This window comes from Ramularia collo-cygni, assembly GCF_900074925.1.
Source record: "Ramularia collo-cygni strain URUG2 genome assembly, contig: RCC_scaffold22, whole genome shotgun sequence".
Taxonomy (NCBI): domain Eukaryota; kingdom Fungi; phylum Ascomycota; class Dothideomycetes; order Mycosphaerellales; family Mycosphaerellaceae; genus Ramularia; species Ramularia collo-cygni.
The window spans coordinates 100,799-112,984 of record NW_019716276.1 but is presented as its reverse complement, the minus strand read 5'-3'; the positions used below and the strand labels follow the sequence as shown (position 1 = coordinate 112,984).

General features: G+C 51.6%; 8 protein-coding genes; 1 reads left to right on the top strand and 7 right to left on the bottom strand.

Moving 5' to 3' along the window:
• Positions 1-1,806: 1,806 nt before the first annotated feature.
• Positions 1,807-2,152, top strand: RCC_10363 (uncharacterized protein; the record flags this gene model as incomplete). XM_023775594.1 has 2 exons in its annotated part: positions 1,807-2,025; positions 2,075-2,152. The coding sequence occupies 2 exons, from the start codon at positions 1,807-1,809 to the stop codon at positions 2,150-2,152; spliced, it is 297 nt and encodes a 98-aa protein (XP_023631362.1).
• Positions 2,153-2,620: 468 nt separating this feature from the next.
• RCC_10362 (uncharacterized protein) lies at positions 2,621-3,580 on the bottom strand (the record flags this gene model as incomplete). XM_023775593.1 has 2 exons in its annotated part: positions 2,621-3,192; positions 3,247-3,580. The coding sequence occupies 2 exons, from the start codon at positions 3,578-3,580 to the stop codon at positions 2,621-2,623; spliced, it is 906 nt and encodes a 301-aa protein (XP_023631361.1).
• Positions 3,581-4,272: 692 nt separating this feature from the next.
• Positions 4,273-4,857, bottom strand: RCC_10361 (probable glutaredoxin-related protein; the record flags this gene model as incomplete). XM_023775592.1 has 3 exons in its annotated part: positions 4,273-4,442; positions 4,506-4,770; positions 4,831-4,857. The coding sequence occupies 3 exons, from the start codon at positions 4,855-4,857 to the stop codon at positions 4,273-4,275; spliced, it is 462 nt and encodes a 153-aa protein (XP_023631360.1).
• Positions 4,858-5,136: 279 nt separating this feature from the next.
• RCC_10360 (probable MVD1-mevalonate pyrophosphate decarboxylase) lies at positions 5,137-6,446 on the bottom strand (the record flags this gene model as incomplete). XM_023775591.1 has 4 exons in its annotated part: positions 5,137-6,139; positions 6,191-6,219; positions 6,270-6,332; positions 6,381-6,446. The coding sequence occupies 4 exons, from the start codon at positions 6,444-6,446 to the stop codon at positions 5,137-5,139; spliced, it is 1,161 nt and encodes a 386-aa protein (XP_023631359.1).
• A 218-nt stretch (positions 6,447-6,664) lies between these two features.
• On the bottom strand, positions 6,665-7,864 carry RCC_10359 (related to GCY1-galactose-induced protein of aldo/keto reductase family; the record flags this gene model as incomplete). XM_023775590.1 has 4 exons in its annotated part: positions 6,665-7,191; positions 7,247-7,568; positions 7,635-7,717; positions 7,777-7,864. 4 exons carry the CDS (start codon positions 7,862-7,864, stop codon positions 6,665-6,667), a joined length of 1,020 nt encoding a protein of 339 aa, XP_023631358.1.
• Positions 7,865-8,285: 421 nt separating this feature from the next.
• On the bottom strand, positions 8,286-9,059 carry RCC_10358 (uncharacterized protein; the record flags this gene model as incomplete). XM_023775589.1 has 2 exons in its annotated part: positions 8,286-8,946; positions 8,998-9,059. The coding sequence occupies 2 exons, from the start codon at positions 9,057-9,059 to the stop codon at positions 8,286-8,288; spliced, it is 723 nt and encodes a 240-aa protein (XP_023631357.1).
• Positions 9,060-9,466: 407 nt separating this feature from the next.
• Positions 9,467-10,171, bottom strand: RCC_10357 (uncharacterized protein; the record flags this gene model as incomplete). Its single annotated transcript, XM_023775588.1, has 1 exon — positions 9,467-10,171. The coding sequence occupies one exon, from the start codon at positions 10,169-10,171 to the stop codon at positions 9,467-9,469; it is 705 nt and encodes a 234-aa protein (XP_023631356.1).
• Positions 10,172-10,623: 452 nt separating this feature from the next.
• Positions 10,624-11,670, bottom strand: RCC_10356 (uncharacterized protein; the record flags this gene model as incomplete). The annotated part of the gene is made up of 1 exon (XM_023775587.1): positions 10,624-11,670. One exon carries the CDS (start codon positions 11,668-11,670, stop codon positions 10,624-10,626), a length of 1,047 nt encoding a protein of 348 aa, XP_023631355.1.
• Between the last annotated feature and the right edge of the window lie 516 nt (positions 11,671-12,186).

The window sequence follows — 12,186 nt, the reverse complement described above, 5'->3', positions numbered from 1 at the left end:
GGCGGATCATCAGCCCTTGAGGGGGTGGTTTCGCCAGCATAGCAAGTCGCCGGCGGTAGCATAGTGGTGCAATCGGGACTTGGGACGATGATGTCCGGTGTGAAGTGTGCTGTAGTAGTGAAGGCTGACGGCCTGCCAATAATGGCACAGTCGGGCTCGCTAGCGTGTTCTACCGAAAGCTTAAATTTTCRGAGCAGGTGCCATGGCTCACGACAAATTCACTATCACCATCACCTCACTACCAAACTCATAGACCTCTCCAACTGTCTCAACATTCCAAGGCAGCTCTTAACACTGGACAATCACGTGGTATCGGTGCTTGACAGAAGCTCAGCATGACATCCGGGAGAGCTTCGTCAACGCTCGATTGACATCCACGAAGCATCTCGCATTTCAACTCATCATTGCCTGCTTACAAGCAAGTGCCTTGATTGCACATCGGAGGCTCCTTCCTCGCCTCACCTCATTCTCCTGACTCACTCTGCTTGACTGTGTGTGACTGACAGCGCCATTGGGGATTTTCAATCATCGACAAGCGTCCGAATATGTAGACTCCATCCCTACAAGATACGGTAAGGTTTCTTACTGCAACCCTAGCCCTCCAGCCATCAGTCCGCGGCAATAACCTCCCTGGCAGAATGCCTTTCAGTCTGTGCCCGGAATCCCGTCCGACAGTTGTGTCCCAGATCAACTCTGTCGAAAGGGATCATCAGCCCCTACATATGTAGGTCTCCGACGTCACCTACCATCATTGTTTGTTAGCCGACGAATTCTATCGACGAGCAAGCAGGGTTGGTACAACTTCACGTTTGACGCCAAAACGGCCACCGGTGACGGAATATACTGCCCAACGACCAAAGTGTATCTGCGATGGAGAGATGAAGAGTGACAAACATCATCCACATGGTCCATGGAGTGATTGCGAGTGGCCGCGCTGAACAGGGCTCAGCTAGCTGGACGAACAATGCGACATCCACGATTGACTGAGAAAGAATGCTATGCCGTCAGAGCTGGGGCTTGTACTCGATGACTATGCATTCCAAATTGCTTGTTCCACGCACTTAGTAACATATCGCGGGTTGCGGTTTCACAATGACTGTCCGCGATCGGATAGCTGGAAAACCAACAGAGCATCACCCGATTATACGGGAGGCAATATGCCCAGCAGGGGAGCTGTACAATCCTCAAAGCTGGCCCCGGGAACAGCCAACGTGATGGTAGAGGCAACGAATTGCTCGTGGGAAGTATCTTGTACAACTTGAGAAGGCTGTAGGTATTTCGACAAATCTGCTTCACCATCTCTCCCACCAGATCGCGGAGACCACATCATAGTCAAGCCGCTAGCACAGCTTCAGCTCCGGAGATTCACTCGTCCATCCTCACCACGACATCATTCATCCACCGGAGATCCGACAGTACTCACTGAGAGGGTTTCAAGCTTAAACAAAGATCCAACGTCCCACCTGTCCAACTCTACCAACCAGCAATGACAGCGTGGCTGATCCCATCAACCAATTCCCAGAGTCGTCTCCMAGCACACAGAGATCTGTTGACATTAGATCGTCCAAGCATCYCTCCGCATAGACGAGACCGCATGGTAAGGGTGGTACTTGGGGATTGACCGCAGTAGGGCTATGTCGGAGCAGGACATCGACTCCCGCTCACCTAAGACTTCGAAGAAAACGTATATATATATATATACCATGACCTTTGAAGCGTTTTTGCCCAGACATCACCAGCGAACAACAACAACACATTCGCTAAGCAGCTTGATCAAACAGCAACAACACTCACTGTTCATACAGTATGCATTTCCTCAAAACCATCTTCCTGGCAGCTTCTCTGTCCATCGCCTTGGCAGCACCAACTCCCTCGTCTATGTTGGAGGAAAAGTCAGCCACCACGCTTTCTGATCCGCCCTCGGTTCCCGCAGGCCTCAAGATCGCCGACAACAATCTCTCCGCCAACGGAGACTGGAATAGTATCTGCAAGTCGCAGTATGGTGATCAAATCTGCCCCGCCATTGTCAGTACAATATCAAGACCGAGCTTCACTCTCACTGACCCTTGTCCAGTGCAGCAAACTGTATAACTTGCCGGGCAAATGTGTGGGAGGTTTCTTCAACTGGGACAAGGTTTGCGTTTGCTCGTAAGAGATGGATGTGATTTCTCTCGTTCAGTGGAGAGTGCAAAGATTGAGGTTATGATTTAGTCTGGATTGATCACCTAGACTTGACCTTCCTTTGGCGAATGATATTTTGGGATATCTGATGTTTGATGTTTGATAGTATTTGGATATAAATATACCACCTTAGCGAATGAATGGCAGTTTCGCATGAAAGCGGTACGGTCTCATGAGTTTGTACAATGCTGCGGAATCGACTTGGACCGACCTGGAAAATCACTGGGTTTTGTCCTGTCCAGGGGCTGGAGATTCGACCGAGAGATTTTGGACAGACACCGTAGCTATATAGAAGCCTAGTGATCAATCAGCAAAGCGTCAGCACGTCGCGAGATCATGTGAGCACGAACTCATTCATCTCTATCATCCCATCCATCACTTGCATCAATCACACCACAGCAGAACATCATCCGCCGCCAATATCAGCTCTCGAGCGCTCTTAACTTCCCACGTACGCTTTCAACTCCTCAATCTTCTTGTTCACCTCATCAGAATCGGCCTTGAGGGTTCTCCGGAAAGCCTGCATCTCGGTCTTGAAGTCATTCTCCACTCCTTCCAAGTCCTGCCGTAGCTCCGCGATCTCCGCCTCGACTTCAGCACTGTTCTTTTCCATAGCCTCCTTCTCCTTCTGAATCTGCTCCACAAGCTTCGTGATTTCAGCCTCCACCTGACGGACCTCACTCGCAATCTCTGCCACTACACCTCGTTTCCGTGTGTGTCGTTCGAAGAATTTGTCCAATGTGCTACCAACTCTCAATTGGCGAAACTGGCTTTGACCGGTGGCAGCATCCCTAAACTCGACATCAATCATCTCATCCTCAAGCGGTTTGGCAAGGTCGTTCATTTGAGCAAACACGTTGTCAAAGTCTGCTTTCGAAGGATGACCTTTGCGGTGTAGTGGCTGCCCGTCCAGATCGAGACCCTGTCGACGTGCGTCGAGTTCAGCTCGAAAATGGTCGACACGCCGCTTCGCTTCCGAAGCAGCACCTTCGCAGTACGCATGGGCAGCATCTGTAAATAATCAGTGAGCGGAAAGTATGGCATGCGCCGCCTCGACATGCATACCAGCGTAGCCGGTGTCGAGCGCACGCTCCTGCTCCTTGTCTTGGTCAATCTTGCGAAAGAAACCCGGGGCGACTCTTAGAGGATCATCGTCGGAGTTGATTCGCTTCTTAGAGAACCGCTTGAAGAAGTCCGTGTCCTGCGCCTTTGCTTTCTTGGAAATACCGACTGGCAGTGGCGCGAGGACATCGCGTGCAGTCCGATGCTTCGACTTCGATTTCTTGAGAAGGTCATTCACAGATGGCTCGACCCTCTTTCGTTTCTTCGGCGGTTGATTCTCCTTGTTGTCTGGAGAGTCTGGTGAGGCGGCTCTGCGGCGGGATTGCACGTATGCCATGTTTCGTGCCAGTAGGCTTGGATTGTAGTGATGAGAGTCGGTCGGGTGGGGATAGAAAGATGTGAGATTTTGAGCCTGTCCCATCCAGTGATGTTGAGTTGAGGGGCCGGTCCCGGCGCAACGGATCTCGATAGAGTGGGAAGGTACGGCCAAGGGCCGGTGGAGTTGAAATGACAACACGGCCAGAAAGACTTGACTCTCCGCAAGACTGCTAACTCCTGTTGGAGTGACTCCCCATTTGCGAACTTGGTCGTCGGATCGCTGCARGGAGAGGCGGAGAGGGTCGGATTCCCTTGCATACGGTACTGATCAGCTCACAGTTCCGCGCTGATGTCTTTTTATGCCGCCAATCTCCCGTGGCGTAGAATGAATGGAAGCCAGAGACTGTGAATTGTCTGGGTGCTTTCCAATGGTTCCAAGTGCTTCTCAAGTCCACCCACAATGCTTCACAGTGCTTGCAATGCCGATTTCCAGTGCAATGAAGCCTTTTCCAGGCGACCTGCAGTTACCAAGTCAGCCTCCATCGATCAGTAGTCTGCAGACTTGCCAGAGATATCCAATGGTTGAGGTACTTCTTCACCGACTTCTTTGCACTCCGCCAGGGTTTGTATAGCAAGAATCTGGGGTTCTCATAATACAACATGATACAGACACTACAGCCTCTCCATCCCGTTGTCCCAACTGCTTCCACCTCACGAGCTTTCCGATCCAGACTCCCCCTCAACCAAAACGCCCTTCTCCTCCAACATCTTGCCCAAACTCCCATCTTGATGCATGCTCATCAAGATATCCGTACCTCCCACAAACTCCTTCTCAACATACAACTGCGGAATCGTTGGCCATTCGCTATACTCCTTGATTCCTATATCCATCATATTAGTATCTTCCCATCCCACCAACCACTCCACAACAAATCACAACTCACCAGCCCTCAACTCCTCATCCTCCAAAACATTAAACGCCGTAAACTTCGCCGGATCCACTCCCTGCAACCCCAAAATCTGAATCGAAGCGCGCGAAAATCCACACTGTGGCGTCTCGGGCGTGCCTTTCATGAAGAGAACCACGGGGGCTGAAGCTACAGCCGCATCAATCGCCTTGCGAGTTTCGGTCGATAGGAAGGACTTTTGGAGCGTGGCGAAGCGCGGAGAGAGGAGTGGGTTTCGGCGAGGGCGGAGCCCTTGGGTGGCCTGTCGCAGACGTTTGGTTAGATTGTGAAGGCATGTGGGAGCGGGAGGAATCTTTTTTACCACTGATAGGACTGATTTGGCGAACATGATGTGTGATGTTGTTTCGGAGAGCTCGAATTGGATGATGCTGTGTCGAGGTGCTTACGATGCTGAGTAAGTGGACTTTTTGCTCGCGATGAGCTCATTCATTCACTTTCACAATATCGCGACAAGTTATGATCACGATCTATTTGGATATTTTGAATGGACGTTCTCGTGATGGTGAGCGCAAGCAAGTGCTGATGGTATATTGCTGCTGGTAGCAGAGTGGCTCAAATGCTTCTCGCTTCAATCACGCAACATGACTCCATTCCCTCACGCTGTTCTTCAGCACAAATGCTCCTCCGTCTTTCTTGGTCCATCACCCACACTGGTCAAGATAACCCTCGAGATTCCCTTCTTCAGTGCCTCTCCAGCAACCTCGGTCCCCTCCAACGATCCCTGTCTCGCCTTAATCTTCTCACCGTTCGCACCACTCCATCCAGTCTTGTCTCCCAGGAGCGTCTTGAAAGTACCCGCAACAGTGTCCGCATCCTTCTCCAAATAATACACCACAGCATTTGGACCGGCATCAAAGGTATACGCCGCATACTTCTTCCCCTCAGGGTGACTCGCGTTGATGGCCTCCACCAATCGCACCGCAGCTCTACTCGTATCATTCATGTAGAAGATTGGTGGCTGTGTGTCCAAACAGCACGCATGAAAGTTGTTGCTGTCCTTCATCGACAGATCCGCAAAAGCCTCAAAGTCCTTTGCCTTCACGGCCTCTTCCATAGCAGCCATTCTTTGAGGAACCACGACTTCGGCACGATGAGCAAAAAGTGCTGAGCTGGCCACAGTCTGCTGCATACCAGCGGTGGAACTGACATCTTTCTTCTCGGCAGATGCAACGAGAATAATGGCACGCATCTCCGGCCAGTGAGAAGCAGGCTGAACTTCATAGGCTTCGCTGTCACTTCCATCGGCCTTGTCTCCCTTCCTCCATGCTACGTATCCGCCCATGAGACTTCTGCATGCGCTACCACTGCCCTGACGTGCGATACGGGAAAGTTCGGTTGGGGAAGAAGGGAGCTGGTAGAGGTCCGCAATCGCACGGATCAGTGCGGCGAACCCTGCAGCGCTGGAAGCGAGGCCAGCAGCGGTAGGGAAGTTGTTCTCTGAAACGATCTTGAGGGGTTGCGTGGAGAGTTTCGGAAGGGAGGAGTCCTTTGATTCTAGGGCGGCACGGAGGGAGCGCAGTTCGCGAAGACATGCTTGTGTGCGGGCTCCGGAGATGTCCTGGTCGGCATTGTTAAGGGTGAGCGAATCGGCGGTGAAGGATGGCGAGCAGCTGTGATGGACAGTTTAGATGGAGCAGTATAGACGTATATGTTGATCGTACGAAGCTGTGGTGTGGGTGCGGAGATCGTCCTGGTGTCTGTCAGAGATATTGTGGATACATTGTCAAGTGAATGGCATACCTGCGAAAGGGTCACGGAGAGAGAGGCATTGGTGGGAAGATTGAGTTTCGTGTCTCGCTTGCCCTGGGAGGTGTTAGAACACGTTTAGATGTGAAGACTTATTGCTCATACCCAATACTTTATAACAGCAATGTTCACTGGAGCGAAAGTAGACGCTCTTGTCGTGTTTTCCGTCATCCTGATTTTGTTGTTGCTGGCTTGAAAGTTGTTTGGAGTGGGACGATTTTACAGCTCCCCTCACCTTCGAAAGCGAGGGGTTAGATTCTACGCTAACGATGTAGGGCATGGACGAATCAGACGGGATATACTATAGTAATTCTCCTTCACTGCGAAATTGTCGGCCACCTTCTGCCATCAGTCCTATGGAAAGCGTTCATGCCTCCATTCTGAACTGCTCAGTTCTTGAACAAAGCTACTCCCCAGTTCTCCGTCAAGTCAACAGTCCTTCCAGAATCTCCAGGCTGAGCAAGAGCGTCAATGGCTTTGGTGTCTTCTTCGCTCAATTTTCTAATTGCCAGGTTCGTCTTGATTCTGCTAGGAGTAGCACTTTTCCCAAGCGGTACTGTGCCTCGTCCCACCGCCCAGCTCTGGAGCAATTGTCCAACATCCATGTCGTTTTTCTTTGCAAGCTCCACGATCTTCTCATCTTTCAAAAGCGTTGCACAGTCAGATTTCTGACCGGCGAAAGGAGAGTAGCATGTCGTAAGGATGCCGTGCTTTTTTCCAAAGGCCACGAGTTCGGTCTGCGGTAACCATGGATGCACTTCGATCTGGTTGCAGGAGATCGGCACGTCAGTTGCATGTGGGATGATATCAGCCAACTCAGAGACGGAGAAATTGGAGAGACCAATTGCGCGTGTCTTGCCGGAGCGGACGAGCGCTTTCATGGCGTTCCAGGTCGGTACGAATGAGCCTTCTCTACCTAAATGCGGAGTCAATATACCGCTGACATATTCTTCCCAGAAGATGGTACTTACCAGCTTGCTTGCAAATGTTCGTCGAGGTATGTTCCCAGTCAACGACAGGCTTGCCATTTTCCTTTAGCATGCCATTACTTTCCTCTCCAGAATCCGGGCCCTTCAAGTTGAGAAGGACTTCTCTCGATATGGGCTTCGCCACCCATGGCCAATGTGCGAGGAACAGATCGATGTAATCAAGGCCCATTTGTTTGAGAATATGGTCAAGGCATATCTCAACGTTTTCTGGGGCTCCAAAATGAGGCCAGAACTTTGAAGTTATGAATATTTCCGATCTGGGTACTCCAGATTCTTTGATAGCTGCTCCAATCTCTTCATCCACCTGATTGTGCACTGTAAGTAAGCCTTATCTGTGTCGAGGAACGGCAAGTTCTCGTTTGGCACCTACCCCGTACATCCATGCACAATCAAGATGTCTATAACCAGCCTTCAAGGCCTCGAGAACAGCATCCTTGGCCMACCCATGTCCACCTTGTAGTCATAAAGGTAAGCTTGGATAGGAAGCTTGGGAAGAGCTTGAACATATTTACCAGAGGCCCAAGTTCCAAATCCCACCGATGGAATCTCAATGGTTTTGCCATCTGCGGCTGTGATGTCGAAGGTCTTTGGTAAGGACATATTCACATTCGATATGGAGAAATTGCTTTGGTGTCGATGTTTTGAGGAGTTCAATGCTCTGGAATAAACATCATAATCGGCGTGACATCATGCTTATGTACTAGWTAAAGTATAAAGCCTCCCCAGCGTCCCCACTGCGTTTCCACTTCGCCTCAACCCTATGCAGTCGAAGTACGCGTTGGCGTTGCCGTGAGTGACGATGAGCTTGATACTCACACATATCGGAGCAAGAGATTCAGCAATGGCAGGGGAGTACTCTCAACACTCTGCAAGCAATCGAGCATATTGCAATGGGCCTGATGGACCACCACGCAATCTTGCTCATAAGTGAAGAGAAACAAGGATCATCTGCCCAAGCCTCCAGTCTGCTGGCTTCCTTGAGGAAGGAAGAAGCAGAGTTTCTTGGCCGTCGTCTCCACAACTAAATGTCAGAGATATTCCAGCTGGACGTATCAGACTTGTCCTGATCGAGAGCCCAATGGTAGAGCTCCCCCATCGTTGACGACTTGTACAGCAAATTCCCTTCATCAAGAGTGGTCAAGCCCAACATGGAACCTACGCCAACGATAATTGGGCCTTGTGCACGCTGCACGACCAGCATCTTCATCCAGGATTCATCGCCCACCCAGCCGTCAGCCGAATCGCGTGAAGCGCTCAAGACTTGATCTTCATCCTCCAGCATGACAATGGTGAACTTGCCCGATGTAAGTTCAGGGACAGGCGAAGTTCCTGTCTTGAATGGTCCAAAGAAGCATTTTTGCATGGTCTCAAGGTCGACGTCCGCACAGTCCCAAAACTGCCCAGAGAGAAGTGGGTTGGCCTTCGGCTTGGAAGTCGCGTGAGCTTCGAGTGGTTCTGGTGCGAGGAACATCTTGCGCTTCAACTTGAGCGATTGCGCAATGGTGTCTCGGAAGGTCTTGCTTGTTCTCTGGCACGTGTAAAGCTTCTGCGTTGGTAGATCCAGCAGGATCATCTCCAGCAATTCGATCGTGCCGAAGACTCGCTGGGCGGCATCACCTTTACCTTCAGAAGGCGCTTCACCACCGGACACCTCATGTGCTGCCCCGAGAACACCGGTACGCCTACTTGTGTCAACAGAAAGCTCTCTTTGAATTATAGATGCAGTGACTCACTGCTTGCTTCTCATGATCTGCTCCGCCTTGATCTCTTCAATTGACTGCGGCTTTCCTTGCATTCTTGCGGATGTGGGAGCGCGTTTTAGCGGATCGAACGCGTGATTGGATCGACCGAGCGCGTAATTGATTTGATAGAACAGGCGATGGGATTCTCCCACTCGCACCAATTCAGTGAGATCGGGCGGTGACATGGTGTTGTTGTGACTTGGAGCTTGATACAAGAGCCTGAGGAGTGTGTGTATGAAGATTGGTGGAGAGTTGTTGGATTCAAGGTGAAGTCGGAAAACGAGGTTGATGATGTAGTGTTCAAGAAGGCGAGGGAGAAGCAGGAGCAGAAGAAGGAGCAAGTAAGGTGGGTCGCGGCGAGCATGTGAATGAGCATGCAGTCGCTCACTGAACATCACAGTGAGAATGAAATGAACACAGTCGCCACTTACTTCATTGCACCCCCCTCGCCGTACGAATCCTAGTTCTCATCCTCGCTATCGTCCTCCTCACCATCACTCCCCATCAACTCCTCCAGCGTAGGCTTAAACATCCCATCCAGCTCATCCATCGTCGTATCAGCAGCCCGATGCGCCTTGGCCAAAGTAACAGCCTTCTTCTCCCACGAGTACCAACTTCCGCTCAGCAGCGAAGAAAGCATACTTGCGCGACGACTCTCACTCTTCTTCTCAACCATCAAAGTTTTCGGAGGCTGCCAATTCACCGCCGCCACAGGCTTCTTCTTCTTCTCGCGTGAACCTCCCGATTGCCCTGCGTGACTTCCCTTCCGCTTTCCTCCCTCTTCAGACTTTTGCGCACTGGTAGACTTACTTTGAGATGGCCGACGGGACTCCTCCTTCGCACGCTGCATTGCTCTCACCACTGGAGACGAGTGCTCGGCAGTTGGGAGCTTCATGGCGGACTTGGCTGTAGTTTTGTTATTCTTCTGCGGCTCGCGGCTGGGGTTCAGATGAGCCGGAGGCTTCCACATCTGATGCGACATTGCGTCGTCGCTGAGCGCAGGCGTTCCCAGAGAAAACTCTAGGCGGAAGCGAAGGTGGAAGTAGGCGCCTTGTATCTTGTCGACGATGTAGCTGAGGGTATTTGGATTGTTGTATCTGWTGATGCGTGGTGAATGCGGCTGAGGATGCTTCGTTATGGGTGAGATGTCTCGAGGAAGATCCATTGCTCTGCGCGTGCAAAGTTCTGCATCTGGCGGCGAGGGTCGTGGAGGGAAGAGTAGAGTGACAAGAAGTCAGCCGACGGTGAGAGTGAATGAAAATCATCTTCGCATGACAAAAAGAGAAAGCGAATCAGCTAGCAATCTGAGAAATTCACCCACCGTTTGCCTCGACTGTATCATTTGCCTCTTATATCTCTCCCGCTCTCGCAAATATATACATTCAATAAGGTCTCGGACCATACATTCATAATACATGTCGTTCCCTACCAGGCTTCTCAAACGGCGATTCGAGAATGCTATCGACGTCCCTGGAAGCAGGTACCGCTTCCCATCAAATCTCTTCCTTCCGCTAGGTCGATTCGTCTGCTTCCGCGATGCGTGTAGTTTCTGCGTCTATCCTTCGATATTCGCTGTCGATGTCTGCCGATCTTTCAATCATTCGTAACGCCCTCTGTTCACCGCGAGCCGTACCCATCCATCATGCCGGTATGATGCCTCCGATCGTCCATCGCCTGTCTCTCAACACCATCAACGCCTTCCTCAACTTTGATCGGCACAAACCCAGATCCACCGCTGGCCTGTGCCTGCGTCTGCGCGAGTGCATGCTCCATGTTGGTATTTCTTTTCTCTGCTCTGACGTTGGCCCCTTCGACAGCTCTTGGCCCAACTTTCCAATCTTCAAATGCCAACCACTTACTCCACTCCTGATCAGCAGCATCCAGCTCCACAGCTTCTGCCCGCGCCATGGGCTTCATGAATGGGAGACTTTCGTCATCTCCATTTCCACCTCCTGAACCGCTGTCATACTGCTTCTTGCAGCTGCTCCATCCGCCATGCTTAGCCGCGAAGAAGTAATTCCTCCGTTCACATTCCACATGAGGCATGACGCCTTTGATGTAATCATCACCGAAGAAACCGTGCAGAATGGCCGGGTTGTCGAAGCCTGTAACCACTAATCGCCGGATATAAGGCACGGGACTMACCCATGAAGGGGGGCTGTTCTGCTGTTGGCGTCCCATGGGTGAGGTGTTTGTATTCCGACCATAGGCATTGAAGTTGAAGCCCGGGCCACCATTGTTCTGATTTGATGGCTGCGAGGAGGTGATTGGGTTGGGCTGCCATTGGAAGGGAAGACGGATGTTGAGCAGTGCACAAACGGCCTGTGTAGCTGCTTCGTGTTGGGCGTGGTCGAGAAAGAAACGTTGGCAGGATTGATATGCGGGGTGCCAGGCGAGAATGTCAAAGTTGAGGGAGCCAATTCCTGAGGGTGGAGGTGGTGGTCCTGCTGCTGCTGCTGGGTTGTGGTGGTGGTTGTCCATGGCGTCATTCAAGCTGGGGAGCTGTATATTGTTTACGTGGGAAAAGTAGTCCGACGAGCCGGAATGGACGTGTACATGAACGTTTGCATTCGCATTGTTGTCCTGAGGCGCATGGCTGTGAGGATATGCGCCGTAACCACCATACGAGTAGGGCGGGGGGCCGTGATGGTTGTTCGGGTCCATCTTGAGCAGGATAGGCGGGGCTATCCTAGCAGCAGCGTCATAGATGTTCCGATGTTGTTACCTAGTCTGATGCGGGAGGTGGAGGAAGACGTGATGATATTAACGAAGAAAACGCAAAGCGACGCCTCAACACAGGACACGGGGAAAACGCCATGGTCTTACACGCTCGTCTTCCATCCACTCTTGGTGGCATGCGACGCGACGGGACAAGCTGAGAGCGGAGCTCGCTTGCTCGGTCGCCTATTGATCGCTTCCAGCCTGGTGGGCACCCAGGCGAGGCACTAAGGTCAGTTGTCACGTCGTGCTTGCTCCTTCTGGCCCGCTGTGCATGAAATGGAGACCACCGAGGACTCAGGAGGCGTTTTGCGATGTCGATTGTGCCGATCGAGTTGGGAGCGTTGCAGACAAATCGTGTGTCACCATGGCAAAGGCCGGCCAAGGCCAAGGCCCAAGAGGCCCGGAGATTGACGCCGATAGACAATCCGACGTCACGGCCAAGGGCTTATCTCCTATGGG